The sequence below is a fragment of the Varanus komodoensis genome, unplaced genomic scaffold (assembly GCF_004798865.1).
Source record: "Varanus komodoensis strain SLA01 unplaced genomic scaffold, ASM479886v1 scaffold8, whole genome shotgun sequence".
Taxonomy (NCBI): Eukaryota; Metazoa; Chordata; class Lepidosauria; order Squamata; family Varanidae; genus Varanus; species Varanus komodoensis.
In genome coordinates, this window is record NW_025336481.1 from 11421447 (window position 1) to 11438055 (window position 16609).

Consider the following 16609-nt stretch of genomic DNA (forward strand, 5'->3'; position numbering starts at 1 on the left):
TATTTAACCAATATTTTAAAGTTAATTCATTTTAATTGTATATTTATTCATCTAATTCATTTTAACCATGTTATTGTATACTCAGTTGTGGTGTAGCCAATCTATTTGCTTAGGATTGGGTATTGTATTTGGGGTGTTAATGTTTGTAAACCACCCAGAGAGCCCTCTGGGCTATTGGGGTGGTATATATATGCAATCAATCAATCAGTCAATCAATCCTGCAAGTATCCCGCAGTTGACCTAAGAAAATTCTTTATATGCTTGAGCTTTGCAAAAGAACTGTCCCCTTTGCAGCTTGTTGTAAAAATGGCAAGACACTTTCTTGGGCACAGCAGGAGTAAAATATTAACTTGTTTGTTATTTGGGCAATAACAATTTCTGCCACGGATTTTCTGTCCAGCATGCATGAGAAATCCTTCTGTGAATGCACGTTAGGAGTCTGATGGACAGGTTTCCATTAATGTCCTTGCTCTGAAGCCACTATATCAGTGGACATAGACCTGAGCTCAAGAAAACTAACCTTTCCATTTGGAGTGGTGTATGTTGTTTGCTCTTTGCCCATCTCAATGGTAATTTTATTCATTATAAGACAGAAGAATTGTGGTGCAGAAGTGGCCACTGGACCGCAAAGCTGTGGCCATTGCACTGCCATCAAAACAAACAGGTTCTCAGTTGTGTTGTTAATCTCCTTGTATTTGGATGGTGGGAGTTCTTCCGCAGCTGAATTCTCCTTGCTTTTCAGAGCTGAGCCTTACTAGTCTTCCTTAAGGTTGGTGTAGTTGTATGTTCTGTGCCTCTGACCTGTTTGGTTGGTATTCCAAACACTGTGAAAATTGTTAAGGGAAAAAGGAAAACTACCTGTAAATTTTCCTCTCTTGTGGAGACAAAGGGATTAGGACCTCTGTGAGCCACTGTAGCAACATTCCTGATTAGCTGTACTAGGTCATGCAGGATGTTTAAATGGAGATATATGAATGCTGTGGGCGCTGAGCTACTGTTCCCTGTTGATGCTTTGCATGCTGGAATCTGTTCAGGACTGTGTGTCCCTAGCTCAATGTAACCACTCCCCGCCCATATCTATCTATGATTAAGGGACCTATAAAGTGTATATATTGCTACATCTACCTTGAGGGGCCTATGGTTATGACAAATTTCATACATAAGCCCCAGTTGATAATAATGCAGCCCTATTCTGCACCCGCTGCAGTCTCCTAACTGTTTCAGAGGCTGTCCCACATATAATGCATTGCAAGTCCAAATGAAAGGTTAGCAAAGCGAAAGTAATGGCAGATAAACTATCTTTATCCATGCAGTCTCAGCTGGCATTATCACCCAAAGTGGTGAAAGGTGACTTGAGCCAGAGGTCACTCAACAGTGCTGGGTCACTTGCGACAAAGTGGATCCTGCAGGAAAGAGCAACCTTCCTGCACATCCTCAGGGAGAGCTCCCCCCGCCGCCCCCTATGCCTTTTATGTAACCCGTCATCCATTCTTTTTTAGACATGGGATGGGATTTATGGGGGTGGGGCTTAACCTGCTCAGCCCCAGTGCCCCGATGCAGCTGAAGTAGGAAAGTGTGTATTTATAAATACTGAGTTTTGTTTAGTGCAATAGTTCATTGTAGCTGAACATACCTGGTGCAAGGCCTCTTGTAGTCCGAGGTAAGAGAACAGGCATGCTGCAAGATCACATCCCCACAGCCCTTCCCTTTGTCTTTGCTGCCACTGGCTCAGCTCTGTGGAGAGCCAAGCTGCCAAGGGGACAATTATGGGAGATTTTGCAAAAGCTCTGTGCCCACGTTTGCTTACTATATCCAACTTGGGAAGGAGAGGATGGGCTCTTGCTGCTGCAAATGCTATGGCAGGAGAGCAGCTAGTGGAGCTCTCCATAATACCTGATGTGGATTATGGAGGGGGCCCATTTGTCCTGGAATGCAGTGGAGTTGCATAATCACCTGCTTAGCCTTGTGCATCTGTCTCACCCTGCTTCACAGGTGAGCCAGCCCTGGGCCTAATACTAATTCTTAGTAACATTTAATTGAGATATATTACTGCCCATTGTCTTTGCTTGTAATCCTAAACATCAAAAGCCAGTCCAAACAGGTAAATCTTGGTGATACTTGAATTTTCATATACATCCAGACTAGAAATCTTTAATTTCTGGGGCTGGCACTTTCAAATTGGGTTTTATTTTAGAGAAGCCTCTGCAACCTAGCTCCTCTGCATTTAGCCTATAGCTCCCATCATCCCTACTCATTAGCCCTGCCAGCTAGAGCTGCCAGAATTGGAATACAAAACATCTGGAGGGAACCAGATCAGGGAAAGCTGGTGCAGCTTAACCATAGCCTTGTGAATTGTACAGTATCACTGCCCAAAATTTATTGGGCAAATACAAAAAAATAAGTCCTATGAGATTGTTAATATGAATTCTGAAAACAATGTTAATACACCAGAGAAAGCAGAATAATAATTTCAAAGGTGAAATATAATGCCCATGTAGCTTTTAAATTCAGTTTACATAACAAAGGAAGTACAGTTTCATGAAAGCATCAGTTGTAAAAAGGAAACTATACTGAATGGCTGAGGAACTATGGAAAACAAGAAAACCAAGTAGCACAGGTTACAAACAAAGCATTTTATTAAATCATTTACATCTTTATTTTTCACAATACATTCAGCTTGTGAATTAACATGTTGTTACACTGTAAGAGTATACTTGTTTAAGCTCACACAAGGCTTTTAATGTGTTAAATCAATGATTCTTTAACAAAATTTTAAGTACAAAAAAGAAATGACAAGAAGTCCTATGAATGTCATGATAGTAAGAGTTTAAGAAACCCCACCTCGCCCCACCCCACCCCACCCCACCCCAACTACCAGCCTTTACAAACCACCAATACAGATACATTCTTCACATCATCTTAGGACCAGCCCAAGAATGTGTTTAAAATCAAGTCTTCAGACTTTCATATGCTTGGAAAATCATGGTTAATATTGTAACAGTTCTCTATCGAGCTACCTTTCATGCAAAGAAAAAAACATATACTCTCTTACAACATTACCTATGCAAGTCTCACTGTAAAGAATCTGGAATTTAGCACACCAAGATTTTCTTTCCAACAGCTCCTGTATGGAGCTTTGTCCATGTACAGTGCCCATCTTTGTCCACATTTACTCCCACTTGAGGATTTCCTAACTTTATACCTTTCATTAAACTTCTGTTAATTTCCATGAAACTTGTAGGAGACAACTCAGTGGTTCATCATCCTTCAGTCACTCAGGAGTATTAGAAATACTTTCTGCAGCAATGACTTTTATTTTAATGGCAGAGTAAGATGGTAATAATCCAGTTTCTGCGAGGCTGAAACCTAACTTTAACTCAGAATTATGGTAGACTTGATGAGTAATCTAACTCAAATCTTTTGTAAAATACTGTACCTGAAAGTTACACTATCTTAGGAACACCTCTGAAGATTAAGATTTCTACAGGGCTTACTCTACAGTCAGTTTTATTGTGGAACTAATCCCATAGTTTGGAAGGATTTCTTAAATCATGGCTTTGTAGCAAAGAGGGAGGATTAAGGCCTCACCATGGCATATCATTCTTGCACTCCTGCCAGGTTTCGTGTTGTATCGCTTTCTGTTTCCCAGCCCAGCACATCAGAAGCAAAGGTTCTCACAAAACATGGGGGTTCTCACAAAACATGGGGCTTGTGTACATGCTGTAGTGTGTATAAAAAGGCAGTGATGCCAGACAGTTTGCACACAATTACTCCTTGACCTGCTCTTCCACTCAAAGAATCAACTGTTTCCCTTCTTTCTCCTATCTTTCTGAATTTGAGGGTTTCTAACATTCCCTTTCCTTAATATTCTGAGTAGCTATACCAAATTCTACCCGTGTGTTTTTCATCTTCTAGCTTTATCATCTTTGTTGCTCTCTTCTGTTGGCCATTAAAACTTGCAACTTAATTCATGAATTGCCATATTCCAGATTGAACTCTGATATGATCAAATGGAATGCCAAATAAATTAGATCAAGCATTTCCTTATTCTTTGAAGAACTCTAGTTGACACAGCCTAAAATGGTACTGCTATTTTATGCAACAGCATCACATTGGCAAGTGATGTTTATCTGATGTTCACTGGAAGCCAAAATATCATGCTCTGAAGTGTTGTCTACACAGTCTATTCCTCATTTTATACTTATCTTTGTGGAAATGCATTTTGATACTGGCTGTCCAAGCCTACGATAGGTAGATCATTTTGGAGTTCTAGAATCATCCTGTATGAAATAGAAAATCTCTCCTCTTTTTGTATGATAGTGAATTTGATGAATGTAATATCAGTTTCTTCAGGTTATTAGTGAACACGATGAAAGGTTAAAATCCTTTGATTACCTTTTACCTTCTCAACTGAATTCCAATCCAGTTTTTGTGACAATCACACACTTAGCAAGACTGCTTTATGCCCCAATCATAAATTTACAGGCTTCCAAAACAGTGACCCTATAATATGCTTTTTAAGGAAATGTCAAAATTCTGAGCATCTACTTTAAAGGACAGCATTTGAATGTATTCAATATTAATTTGCAGAAACACAGTGTACTTTATTGTGTTTATGTTCATGCCTCATAGTTATAGTAATGTTCACAGCACAGATGTTTTGGTATGCCTGCTTAGCATACAGAGCCTTTTACTACAGAAACCTGTACATATCTATTCAAACACAAGTCTCACTTATATCAATTATGTGTACTCCAAGGAGAACAGGAATAGGATTATATGTAATGGTCACCCAGTGTGCAGAGCCACTGAGATGGCGGGTGATCTAGAATCACCCATGGTCTGAAACACATTGTGGGAAGTGGGGAGCGAGGAAGAAATATGCAGTGGTTTCCCTTTCTCTTCCAACAAAGTATTTGAGTGGAGCTGATCAAACCAAAGTTCAGATCTATTTTTCATTCAGTATACCCATCAGTGTGGTATCCCAGTGAACTGCCTGCCCAAACAAATCAGAACGAACATTTTTACGCGTAAAACTATAAAAGCCAAAATTGGCACATTTAATGTGACTTGCCAGTTAAGAAAATGTAAACAGAATCAGCTAGGAGGGGGTAGTGTTTGCTTTGTTGGGAGATCTCCACTGATACCAACAAGAGATTTCCCTTGCAAAGTAAACACTACCTTCAAGAAGAGTTTTCTCTAAGACTGCAGCAAGGGAATAAAGAGTTAAGTTCTCCCCTCCACACTTGTTGTAGTCCAAATAATCAGCTCTTTGATACAGTTTTTGGTATTTTTAAAAAACTGCATATTAAATGCAAAGGCTTACTTAAGATCAAGTTTCATTTTGCCATCAAACTTGCAAGTTTGCATTTAGTAAATTAAAGTGTTTTTACTGCAACTTCACATACATTCTAATTGAGATATGCAATGTACAAAGGCGAGGTGTTTGTCTCAGCTTCCACTCTTAGGATAATTACCTTATTTACAAATACATTTCTGCCAGATCAAGAACTTCCAGAAGAGTCAGGAAGCAAAAGAGCCTTGCCACAACTACCATTAATGAAGAGGAATATCACATTGCTAAGGCTGTGCCCAGAGAGCAGCTTCCCACAAGGATGATTGTGCAACTTGGTGCTAAACTGGAACTGCAAGAAGCAATACCAGAAAAAGTCATCTGCACCAACAGATGAGATTTTCTCCTCCTCTGTCCAATCCCCCAGTTGCACAGTGCTAACCATATCAATTCCTATTAATACACTTGCTGTGCCATTTGGACTAGTGATTCAGCACACCTGGCACTTGAAAAATCCATTTCGAACCACCCTTACTTTATTGATAAAGCTGCTGCCTGAGAGACAACAACATACATTAATTTCCTTTACTTCTGCTTTCTGCTAGAAAGAAAAAAAAATCTGAACTCACTTATTCTACAGCAAGTATGTTAATTTAAGGTAGCTCTCACTTATTCTACAGCAAGTATGTTAATTTAAGGTAGCTCTCAGCCTAATTTAAAAAGCCTTCTGCAAGCAATCTGTTTGGACCTCTGGCAAAGGATTGACACTCTCTGGGCACCTAGTTGGGCAGGGAGGAAGAGGATGGGGGAAAATAGAAGGGATGACTCTACCCACTTTGTGTTATAGCCCCAGGCATCCCCCTGTCCCTGGCAAAGTCATTCCAAGGAAATGGGGCCCTCAGAGGAAGAAAGGCTATTCTCCCGTTTTACAGTATCTTAAAGGGTTGCATCTAGCTTTCAGCTGGGAGTAGCAGCAATAATGTGAAACTGGTTTTCAGAGTGAAATGTGGGCACCTCAAACATCTGATGAACTGAAATGGTAAAATTTGCCGTAGGTGGTACAAGAAACTCAATGCCCTCATCTCATTTTTCTGCCAATATGCAGGAAACATGGTGGTGACAGTTTTAGCTTGGAACTGTCTCATCTGACTGGTAGGAAGTCTTTAGCAGAAACCCTTCTCACCCCATTGTTAACTGAAGATACCAGGGACTGAATCAGAGATCATGTCTATGCAAAACATAGGGTCTAACACTGAACTAAGATTCACTCACTCGCATATATTAAACACACACACGTGTGCACGCACAATGAGTGTCATGGCTGGCAATTTATGGGTGGGGTTCCTACCTTTTCTTACACAAGAACATTTGTAATGCAAGGAGAACCAAGAATAAATTTCACTTTTCTCCTCCCCTCAACATCATGCAACAGTGTTTTGCTACATAGTCAGAAAACACATTGCTAGGAATGAAATGTGATCATCAATATAATATTTTGTTCAGATTTTGTTAATGCTGAGCCATTAAATAGCTTCGTTCCGGATGCATGGTTCCCATAACGTAAGAAATTGAATGCAGTTATATATGGATCCAGGAAGAGATAGAATGAGAATATCCTTCTGGTGATTCCAAATGAGAAGAAAAATCAATTGCAGGCATTTATTTAGTGCTCCTCTCTGTGGCTCCCAAACAAGAAAATGAATTACGATCAATTTTTGGAAGTTTCTAAGAACAAGCAAGGAGAGCTTGACATTACATAGAAACATCTTCTCAAGAAAGATGTTTTTTAAAAAATGACTGTACAAGTTCTGACTATATGACATATTATTTGCTGGGGTATTTCCTAACTATGTTCAGTGTAGTATTTGCTGCTATTTATAAAGTGTAACTGCAGACAAGGAGTGGCAGATTATGCAGTTCAAATGGCAACAAATCAGCAATTTCCCAAGATTATCTCGAGGATGATCCAAGATGCTAAAAATAAGGTTTCTCCTCCCCAATGCATGCTATGTAGGGACACCATCCAAACCCCTATCCACTTAAAATGCCAGGCATACTTTTTCCTGCCCCTAAATGTCTCATATTGATCTGCTTGCCCCTTGAAAGGGCTCCTTTACCCTCCAATGATTTACCATCCCATAACCATTGCTGGACACTGTTCCACAGGTATGAGAAAGCATAATAGCTTCAGCATTCTGCTTCTGCATACCTTAAACAACCAGAAGTCAGCTCAATAATGAAGGCTCACTGGGAAAAATTAGGGGGAATTTCTGAGACAGGTTTCCACTGCCTTGGGGTATAGTGGTGGCCTACATGAATGCCTCAGTAGATTCCAACAGCAATGAAGTTAGAAAGAGTTCTAAGGCATTGAGTAACTCCTACAGTAGAGTAGCCAGAACTGATAGACCAAAAGCTCTGGGTCACCTTTTTATATATTTGTGCCATCACTACAGGTGCAAAACATAAAATTCCCATGAGCAAGAAAGCTATAGCCACCATTCCTGACATGGTTTGACAATAGTTTGTCAATTGGAATTATTTGACAAACAGTATAGCTCCTGGACCCTGCTTTAAGCTTTTAACAATGCCTAAGATAAGCTGTGCCTTGCAGATAAGTACTAAACAAAAACAATAAAACAGTCTATGTGATTGCAATATAATAAAAAAAAAAGTGCGCCCCAGATTGAAATTTTAAGCTGCTTAAGACAGAAAGAATGAAGCTACACCTTAAATGGCTCATTTGGAGTACAAACAGAAAGATGACTCACAATTTGGTTGCTTCCAAATGGAGCAATTGTCAGGTGACTATTGAATGTGCATCTTTAGTGCCCTCCAGACATTTTGGACTGTAATGCCCAGGTTTCTTGACATGCTAATTAAGGTTGATGGGAATAGTAGTCCAAGACATTTGGAAAGCAGTTATGGAAAGCTGATGCATCTGTTTCATGGGAATTATGCCAATTCAGAATGAGACAAGTTAGTGTAGCTCATAGAAAGGAGCCCCACTGACTTGTTCTATGTCAAAAGCACTAATTTGTGCTGGTTTCCAGGGTTGTACCTGCATTTCTGTTGTCTCAATGACTTCAGTGCAGGTGGACTGACAGCACTGGATACCACCTGATTGCTTGCTGGGTTTTCTTCTCTCTGCAGTTAGCACTGCAATCCTAGACATTATCTATGCAGAGGTAAATTCCAATTGGGCTCACTGCTGGTTGCTTCCAGGTAACTTAATATCAAATTACAGTGTTTTGGTTCTGAACCCAGAGAGTATTCAGAGAAGACTGTAGATGCGTGACAGAGTTCCCACAAGCAATCCTGAGACAATGTTCCCAGGTACATTTGGGATATTACAAAAAGGATCCCGTTCTGGATTTCAGTCACTTTGTATCCAATTTGTAGGAACACTGAAAGAGGTGCTTTTTCCTATGTCCCTCTTCCATTCCCACCAAACATTTCCAGCAAAAAAGCTGACCTTAGTACTTGGACTGTTATTTGCAACAAGCTGTTTCACTTTCCTCCATCCACCAGTTTTGCAACGTCCTATCAAGAGACAACAGTGGCTAGAATATTTTAGATTATAGGAGTAATAATCTCCTAAAATGAATGTGCAAGGCCCATTTTTTTCTGGGGGTGGGGGAGGCGCTATGCTTTGTTCGATCAGACAACCTAGAGTGGGGATGGACAACATCCAATCCTTCTAGCCCTTTTTTGCAGCACCTTCCACCAAATTTGAACATGGCAGTCAAAATGGGCTGATTGTTCACTGTTGAGATTCAGTGGTGTGGCAGCCACAAAGGAAAACCATGGCTCTGGTTTGCTGTCATGCTGTGGAGGTTTGGTGACGACCTTGCCAGCAGCATGTGGCCATGCTGGGGAGCAGATCTTCTGGATGCTCGGAACTCTTCCAAGAGGCATGCTGTCCGAATGTATGCACACCAAGGCTGCAATTCTACCCAGCTTATCTGGGAATAAATCCCATTGAGTTCAGTAGGGCTCATTTCTCAGCAGACATGTACTGTTGATATCATCTACACACTGCACAGGCTTGATTTTTAAAAGCTGTATGATCAGTTTTGGATGAAAATAAATGCCTGACGTAAGAACCATTAGAGCCAAACTAAAGGGCCATCTAGTCCAGCATTCTGCTCACAGAGTAGATAAGCAGTTGCAGGTGGGAAGCCCACAAGTTGGACATCAGTGCAAGAGAACCCTTCTGTTCATGTTCCCCAGCTACTATGCTTTCCAAATAATCATCTTTAGCTAGATACATTCATTGCCAAGTATCTGCCTGTATAGCATATGGTTCCACATTTATTTAAATGCTCTCATTTTCAGTCTCCCACTCCTAATTTGCATCTTATTTCCCCTTTGGCTGGACACTGGGGTAAGTGGGTTGTCTCATAGTACAGTGCACATGACATTATAAACCACACAAGGAGGATCACAAAGATGACTGATACCATTTATGCAGAACCACGATAGCACAGAAACAGAATGGATGCAAGCTGCTGTTGCTGTTTTTGCACGTTTTGTACTACAACCAACTGGTGGTATATTCTGAAACAACTTCAAAAGATACATGTACAATAATTGGAAAGGTAAAAAGATTCCCAAATGTTTATAGTGAGGATACTGTTGCTCAAATGTCTATTAATTCATGTAATTTGAAATAATGATGCACTGCAAGTATGTCCACTGGCCAATAAATCTGCTAAGATTTAGATGGGAATAATGGTAGTTCAACTATTCTAGTAAATATGTCCAGTGAACTCTAATACAGGTTAACATGCTGGCAATGTACCTGATGGCTTGGATAGGCAGAAAAGTCTTTGAAATGCTGCCAAGACTGATAGCTTGTGGGTTGAAGTGTTACATTGCATAAATGTGGTAACAGAAGATAAGGATACAGTCACAGCTTAAAAAGATGCTACTAGATGTATGTAAGATATTCTCTTTGCAGGGAAGGTGAAACAAATAATCCCCTAATTATACATAATTTAAAGGCGGGAGCTAATTGGCATCACAGTGACACCAGTGAACTGTGAAAGCCATACTGCAAGATGGTGACATGCTGCTGCTGGCATATCAACAGAGCTTGGTATAAATTTGTGCAATAGTCCCAAAAGAAGCTCACTACTCAATTTCTTCTCTTTCTCTATGTGATCTCATATTTTGGAAAGTTGCTAAGCAAGTAAGCACAGACAAAGACTCTTGTTTGTTTGTAAAAAAGGGGATTGCTTAGAAAAAGACCACATGAACAGGATAAATAGACACCACTTTGAAAATAGAGATATATGCACAGCTAAGCACTGACATCAATTCTATTAGAGGATTGTTATCTGATATTAGGCACACTAACTGGGATCTAAAGAGACTGTTTAGGCATTCAGGAACTTCTGTTTCAAACAGCACTTCTTGCACTACATTGAAACAGTCCAGAGTTTAACCAATAGCTTGTCATGCAGTGCTGGTCCTGGCCACCAGGAGCAGCTCTGAAGCCTGTTCTGGAGCCCAGTACAGCTCTTGGAAAAGGAGCTGAAAGACTGTTCTGCCTAAACTGCCTTGAAAATGCCCAGTAGACAAGTTTGCCACTAGTACAAGCTTGCCAAATTTATTTTCAGTCCAATTTATGCTGGACAATAGACTTGCATACACAACAAGGTCTTTGCCAAAGCATTGGTTAATCCAGGCTACTGTGAGAAGAAATTCTGGATCAGCTTGTGATGACACTGTGTCCCAGGTCTCTACATTAGCATGTTGCACTCAACCCTAAATCATGTTTTGCAGGCACAAGATTCTTTGGGCTAGTTTACAGGTATAATCAGTTAATTTTTAAATAAAAATGAAGAGCAGATTAAGGCCACAAACAAAGCGGCTTGGAATGTACTGTCAATTTCATTATTAACACATATACATAGTTTGTTCAGAGTGAACTGCATGCACCACAATTTGCTGAAACATTTATGGGGACATATGATTTTACATGCAAATTAATATTTGCTAGGTCTGCGTATTGAACTGCTTACATATTGCAAGATAAATGTAGAACTTTGAACTCTTTACAGAAGTTTCACTTACACATTTTTAAAAACAAGGAGAGAAGCCTACTTATCTTACCAGAATAATTCCAATCACATTGGTTAGCCATAGCAATTCAGCTGTATTAAGGATTGCTCTGAATGATATGGTCCAAAATTTTGCTGTTTCATTTCCTAAGTATTCTTTGAATTTCCTTCTCAGCTGAAAACACTTAAAGTAAAATGCCAAGCAATGACTTGGAAGCAAGTCACCACAGACATGTTTCTGCGTACATGAAATAGCCAAGCCTTACAGCTTCTTTTACATATTGTGAATTTATTAAAACTGCTATATTCTTAAGGGTGGGAACACACACACCTTTTCACTGGTAGGTTGCAATAAAAATAAATAATGAGGCATAGTAAAATAGGGCAAGATTAATTTATAGGTTAAAATAAAATGAACACACAATACAATGCTAAGCTAGTTTGCTTAAAAACAGGATTTATAAAGAATCAGGATAGGCCCAAGAGAAAGGAGGCAACGATCTACGCTGCCCCTCAAAGCTGGCTCTGGATCCCCATTTATCATGCAGAAGTAATTTATTCCACAAGCAAGCCTCAAATTACAGTTGCAGCAACCTCTACTGGACAGAGAAGGGAGTGTTTTCCAGCTCAACACTTGAGGGTGCCAGCTCAAGCAAGGTCTCATGCTTGCAGGCTGGGATCATCAGCAATTTTGGCCATAGGACTCCTCATCCTCCCACCAATAAGTGCAGGATAGAGAGATGAAAAAACAGATTTTTATCTATGGCACTTACATAATTTATAATACTTTAGGCAAAGGTCTCATAAATAAGAATATAAAAGATTGCTCATGCTAAGCAACTAACCATGCTTGTTCTAGAACTACTGACAGCAAATGATTCCTGCCAGCTGTGTTCAAGTTTGTTTTGGTCAATTTCATCAATGTTAAAAAGGAGCCTACTGCTATCTGTCTCTAAAATGATGATACATAACAAGGTAGGATTGTCTAGGCTAAGCTTCTACCACCACCCCTTTCTAAAATATACTGGGCAGTATCCTATACTGCCACTGCGCTCTTACTCATTCTGTTCTACCAGTGGAATCCACTACTAGTGCAAGGAAAAATAGCATTTCTTAAAGGAACCCTGGAAATGGCTGGGAATGCTAGTTTCTGCACTGGAACAGGTTGCCCCATTCTAGAAATGCCCATCTCTGTTTGGTTTGCAAGTTACTTTATAAAGCACTGACTCCCTGTTGCACTAATGATGGATCTTGCTGGCACACAGGCAGCATAGGATAGTACCCTTTGCTTATATTTCTACAATATCATCACTAAACAAAGTGCAATTAAGGTTGGGTACTGGATCAGTTGTTTGGTCATTTTGATGTTTCATTATTTTTGCAGCTATCTCTTAATCTGGAGTTCATCCTGTACTTTGGAGAAGCAACAGTGAAAACAGTAAGGCTTAGAGCAACAACAATGAGAAGTGTAGGAACACATTAAAATCAGAGCTAACATTTCTATCCACAGGGGTTGCCTACTCCCACCAAATCCACAAAAGTGCAAGTTTCCCTTCCCCCCACCCTCCTTACAAAACATGGCCAAGTTTTGTTTTATAAAAACTATGAAATATCAAGTCTTATAATTGGTATATTGGAATCTCTTTCTTACAAGGCTAAAGCAGAAATTGAAGACAATTCCTTTGAGTACAAGAGATAGTCCATATGTTGTATGTAAGGAAACCCTGACAGCATAGCAACTGTAGTCTCCACAGCATGCATGTCAGAGCTCGTCCATTTTGGGGTCTATAAACATTAGGCAGGAAGCAATCCAGTACAAATAAAATATACTCAAAATAAACCCTTAATTTCCCAGGCCAATTACTTTATAAAGACTAGTAAGGTATCAGTCAACAGCAGCTGCGTTTTGTCACTGAAGGCTGTCTTCTAAGTTTGAAGCCCTTACCGCTAGATGGGGGGTTGGTATCTGTTGATGGTATTCTACGACCTGTAGAGAGCAAAAATGCAGCTTAAGTGTTCACAAAACAACTCAGTAACACAATTCACTACAATTTAGCCTTATGGATTATGAGCAGGTCATCATCAACTTAATGACTATGGCAGTATATAACATCCTTGAAAGAAATTGGGGATTTAACATGTCAGTTATGATAGTTAATGACACCTACACAAAATATTTGTAAGATGATTTGAATTTTCATATGAAAGTTTTAGTTTATACTGCTAGAGAGTATGAACAAAATAAAAAGGAGAGTATTTGGAGGCATCCCATGAAGTAGATAGAAGCAGACAGTCTATAGTACTGCAGTATTCTACAATGGCTAAAAGACCAAGACACTTATTCTCATAAATATGGTCACATGTGCTGAGTTAAAGAAAGAATAGCAATGAAGTAATTATTTGAATTGATTGAAATGTATCTTATATGCTGCACCGTCATTTACCAACCATGTGTTTGCTTGGAGAAACAATCACCTTCACATAAAGGTGATTTCACTGTGGCTTGGTTTACATGAGGGTCATCAAGAATTGCCAGAGCCTGAGCTACTTAATTCTACAAAATTATGAATAATATCGATATGAAACAGAAATTTTCACAGTCATTTCCCTGAAATACTGCGTTATCCAATAAAACATTAAAGCAGTATGTTCAAAGCACCACTATAGTTTGTGCAATGAAAAATGAATGTGATCAATCCACCACCACAAGGTATGGTAATGTATAGTGCAGGGGTCGGCAACCTTTAACACTCAAAGAGACATTTGGACCCGTTTCCCACACACAAAACACCGGGAGCCGCAAAACCCCTTTGACATCTAAAATGAAGATAAAACTGCATAGATCGTTTTTTACCTCAATGCTATGTATATTTTCATTATGATTTAGCTGCAGCTCTTGTTCAGTCACTAAAAACTTATTTTTAATCTTACATTATCAACTAGTAGGTCAGTACTAAAGTCAGTACTAAAGGGCTGCATGTATTAAACAGCAAAGCCCATAAGTTTGTCAGCAGTAAAAGCAAATGAATCTACCCATGTATCATTAAATGTTTGGTTTTCTTCAGAAACTTTTCTTCGATTTATCCATGGTTGGCCTATGGAGGGGGGGGGAGCTCAGTAAATTGGCACGGGGGTCCACAGATCGGAGGCTGTGCTGGAGATGATATTATTATTATTATTATTATTATATTATTATTATTATTATATGTGTGTTTAGTGACTGATTAGCAGATAAACAGTCAAGTGCTGTGAATTGTGTGACAGGTCGCAAGTGCAGCTTTTAACATTCAGATGAAGGAGATTACATTGGGACAAAGAGAATCTTTTCAGCAGGTTTTGTGTAACATGAGAGCCTGCAGGAAGCTTGTTTAGCAGAGAAATGTAGCGATTTACTTAACTAGCTGATTTACTTAAGTAGCTAGCACTGGGTTCCTGAGTGGAGCTTCAAGCAGATCAGTGGCTGTGCCTGTGCGTGTTTCAAGCGACGGAGCACAGCAGAGGGGTTCAAGAACCACGTGCAGCTCTGGAGCCGCGAGTTGCTGACCCCTGGTATAGTGGTAATGTTTAAGACAAATTTAGGCAAATCTATGGGGGATAGGCCTGCCCAAGGATATTAACTGTGATTACTATATTAAACTTGCATTTACTATATCCTATGTTGTTCTGTTGGAAATATCCTGATCTAACAATTTCTGTATATTGCAAGACTAAAACATTCAGAATACATACTATATACACTAAATAAATGATTAAAATACTACTTATATGAATTTCTACATTCATCTAGTGATCTCTTTTGTTAAAATGGCCCTGTAATAACAATTTATCAAGTCTAAAAGAATATTGTTTTTAGATATCTCTGTCAGTTTCTTTTTATACAGCTGGGACAATAGAAGGCTCTAGAGCATTAACACAAGAAACTACAAAAGCCTTAAAATGACCTGAAAGAAATCATGTTGCAGTTCTGCATCCCTACCAAATGCTGACACATACAAATAAACACCTGACAGAAACAAGATCAAACCAACACAGTTATCTATATTCATTTTTTGTATCCCTTAAATGAAGATGGGAGAAGAAAGTTCCCACTGATTTACTGATCATTATGAAATACTTACTAATTTCTATAAAGAGTTCATTTATGTTTATTGCATTTTTTGCACTTGTCTCTACAAATATTGCATGGATGGAATCTGCATAGTCTTTAGCATCTTTTTCCATGACTTCTCTAATATCAGAGTGGGGGCAGGGAGGGAGGGAGGGAGGGAGGGGGGCAGGGAGGGGGAGAGAGAGAGAGAGAGATGAATATACTATAAACAAACCATACTGATTTATTGCAGCTTTAGAAAAGAATAGTTACAATTTAATACAATGTTAAAAGTTGTTTCAACAACAAATCTAAATCCTAAAGTCACTGTACATGGGAGATGTGCAAATCCCTTTTTATAACTGTCCTGTATAGTTGTGAAGCACTGCTCATTCAAATGGAGGGGATGTAGTCAATTACCAGTGTGTGCCCAACACTGGATTTCTTATAAGTGACGCTAAACTCAACCCTTTTGGCTCCCCTCCCCATGTGAATAATCTGAATTCTGAAAGGATCAAACACCTTAATCTCTGAAGATGTGTATCCCCCAAAGGAAGAAGTACACATCACATTATCAACGTGTTATTCTATTATTTTCCGTGCAATTCCTTGGAATAGTTGGAATCAGGGACTATATTCCTATACCGATTAGGTTGTTGTAAAAGCTTCATAATGTGCTATACAACTAGTACATCATTAAATACATTGGAATTGGAAAAAAGTAACCCAAATCCTCAGCCACACCAGGAAGTCCAACAACTTGTTTAAATCATGACCATTTAACACAATTCCCATCATTTATTCTGTTTCCTCTAATCAGAACAGATGAGAAAGGGCAAAGCTATATGCAAGGCACTGCAGGCCATCCTAATCACTGAAAATCTTATCAGGTACATCTCTACTGCGATCCTGGGACTAGAAAGTATAGGAAATATTTATCACACAAGGGCTCAAAACATTTAAGAAATAAAGACTAAGATTCTCAGGTGGATGAATTCTACATTCAACAAGTCATGCCATGCTGTTTGAATGGAATACATAGAGCCCTGATGCTCTCACACGAAAAACTTCAATAGTCTTGTTTTGGAGGACAAAATATTTCATTTCCAGATTCCCTTTAAAATAAAATTTGAAAATATTTGTTGACAGTGCTCCCATATAGCC

General features: G+C 39.2%; 1 protein-coding gene across 1 annotated transcript in view; it reads right to left on the bottom strand.

Moving 5' to 3' along the window:
- Positions 1–2614: 2614 nt before the first annotated feature.
- The window catches only part of RAB22A (RAB22A, member RAS oncogene family), a 33406-nt gene continuing 19411 nt past the window's right edge, over positions 2615–16609 (bottom strand). The window contains exons 6-7 of the mRNA XM_044454949.1: positions 15477–15586; positions 2615–13345 (exon numbers count right to left, since the gene is read on the bottom strand). Of these exons, the coding sequence (XP_044310884.1) occupies positions 13248–13345; positions 15477–15586 (208 nt within the window). The 3' untranslated portion in view covers positions 2615–13247. The remainder of the gene's footprint in view (positions 13346–15476; positions 15587–16609) is intronic.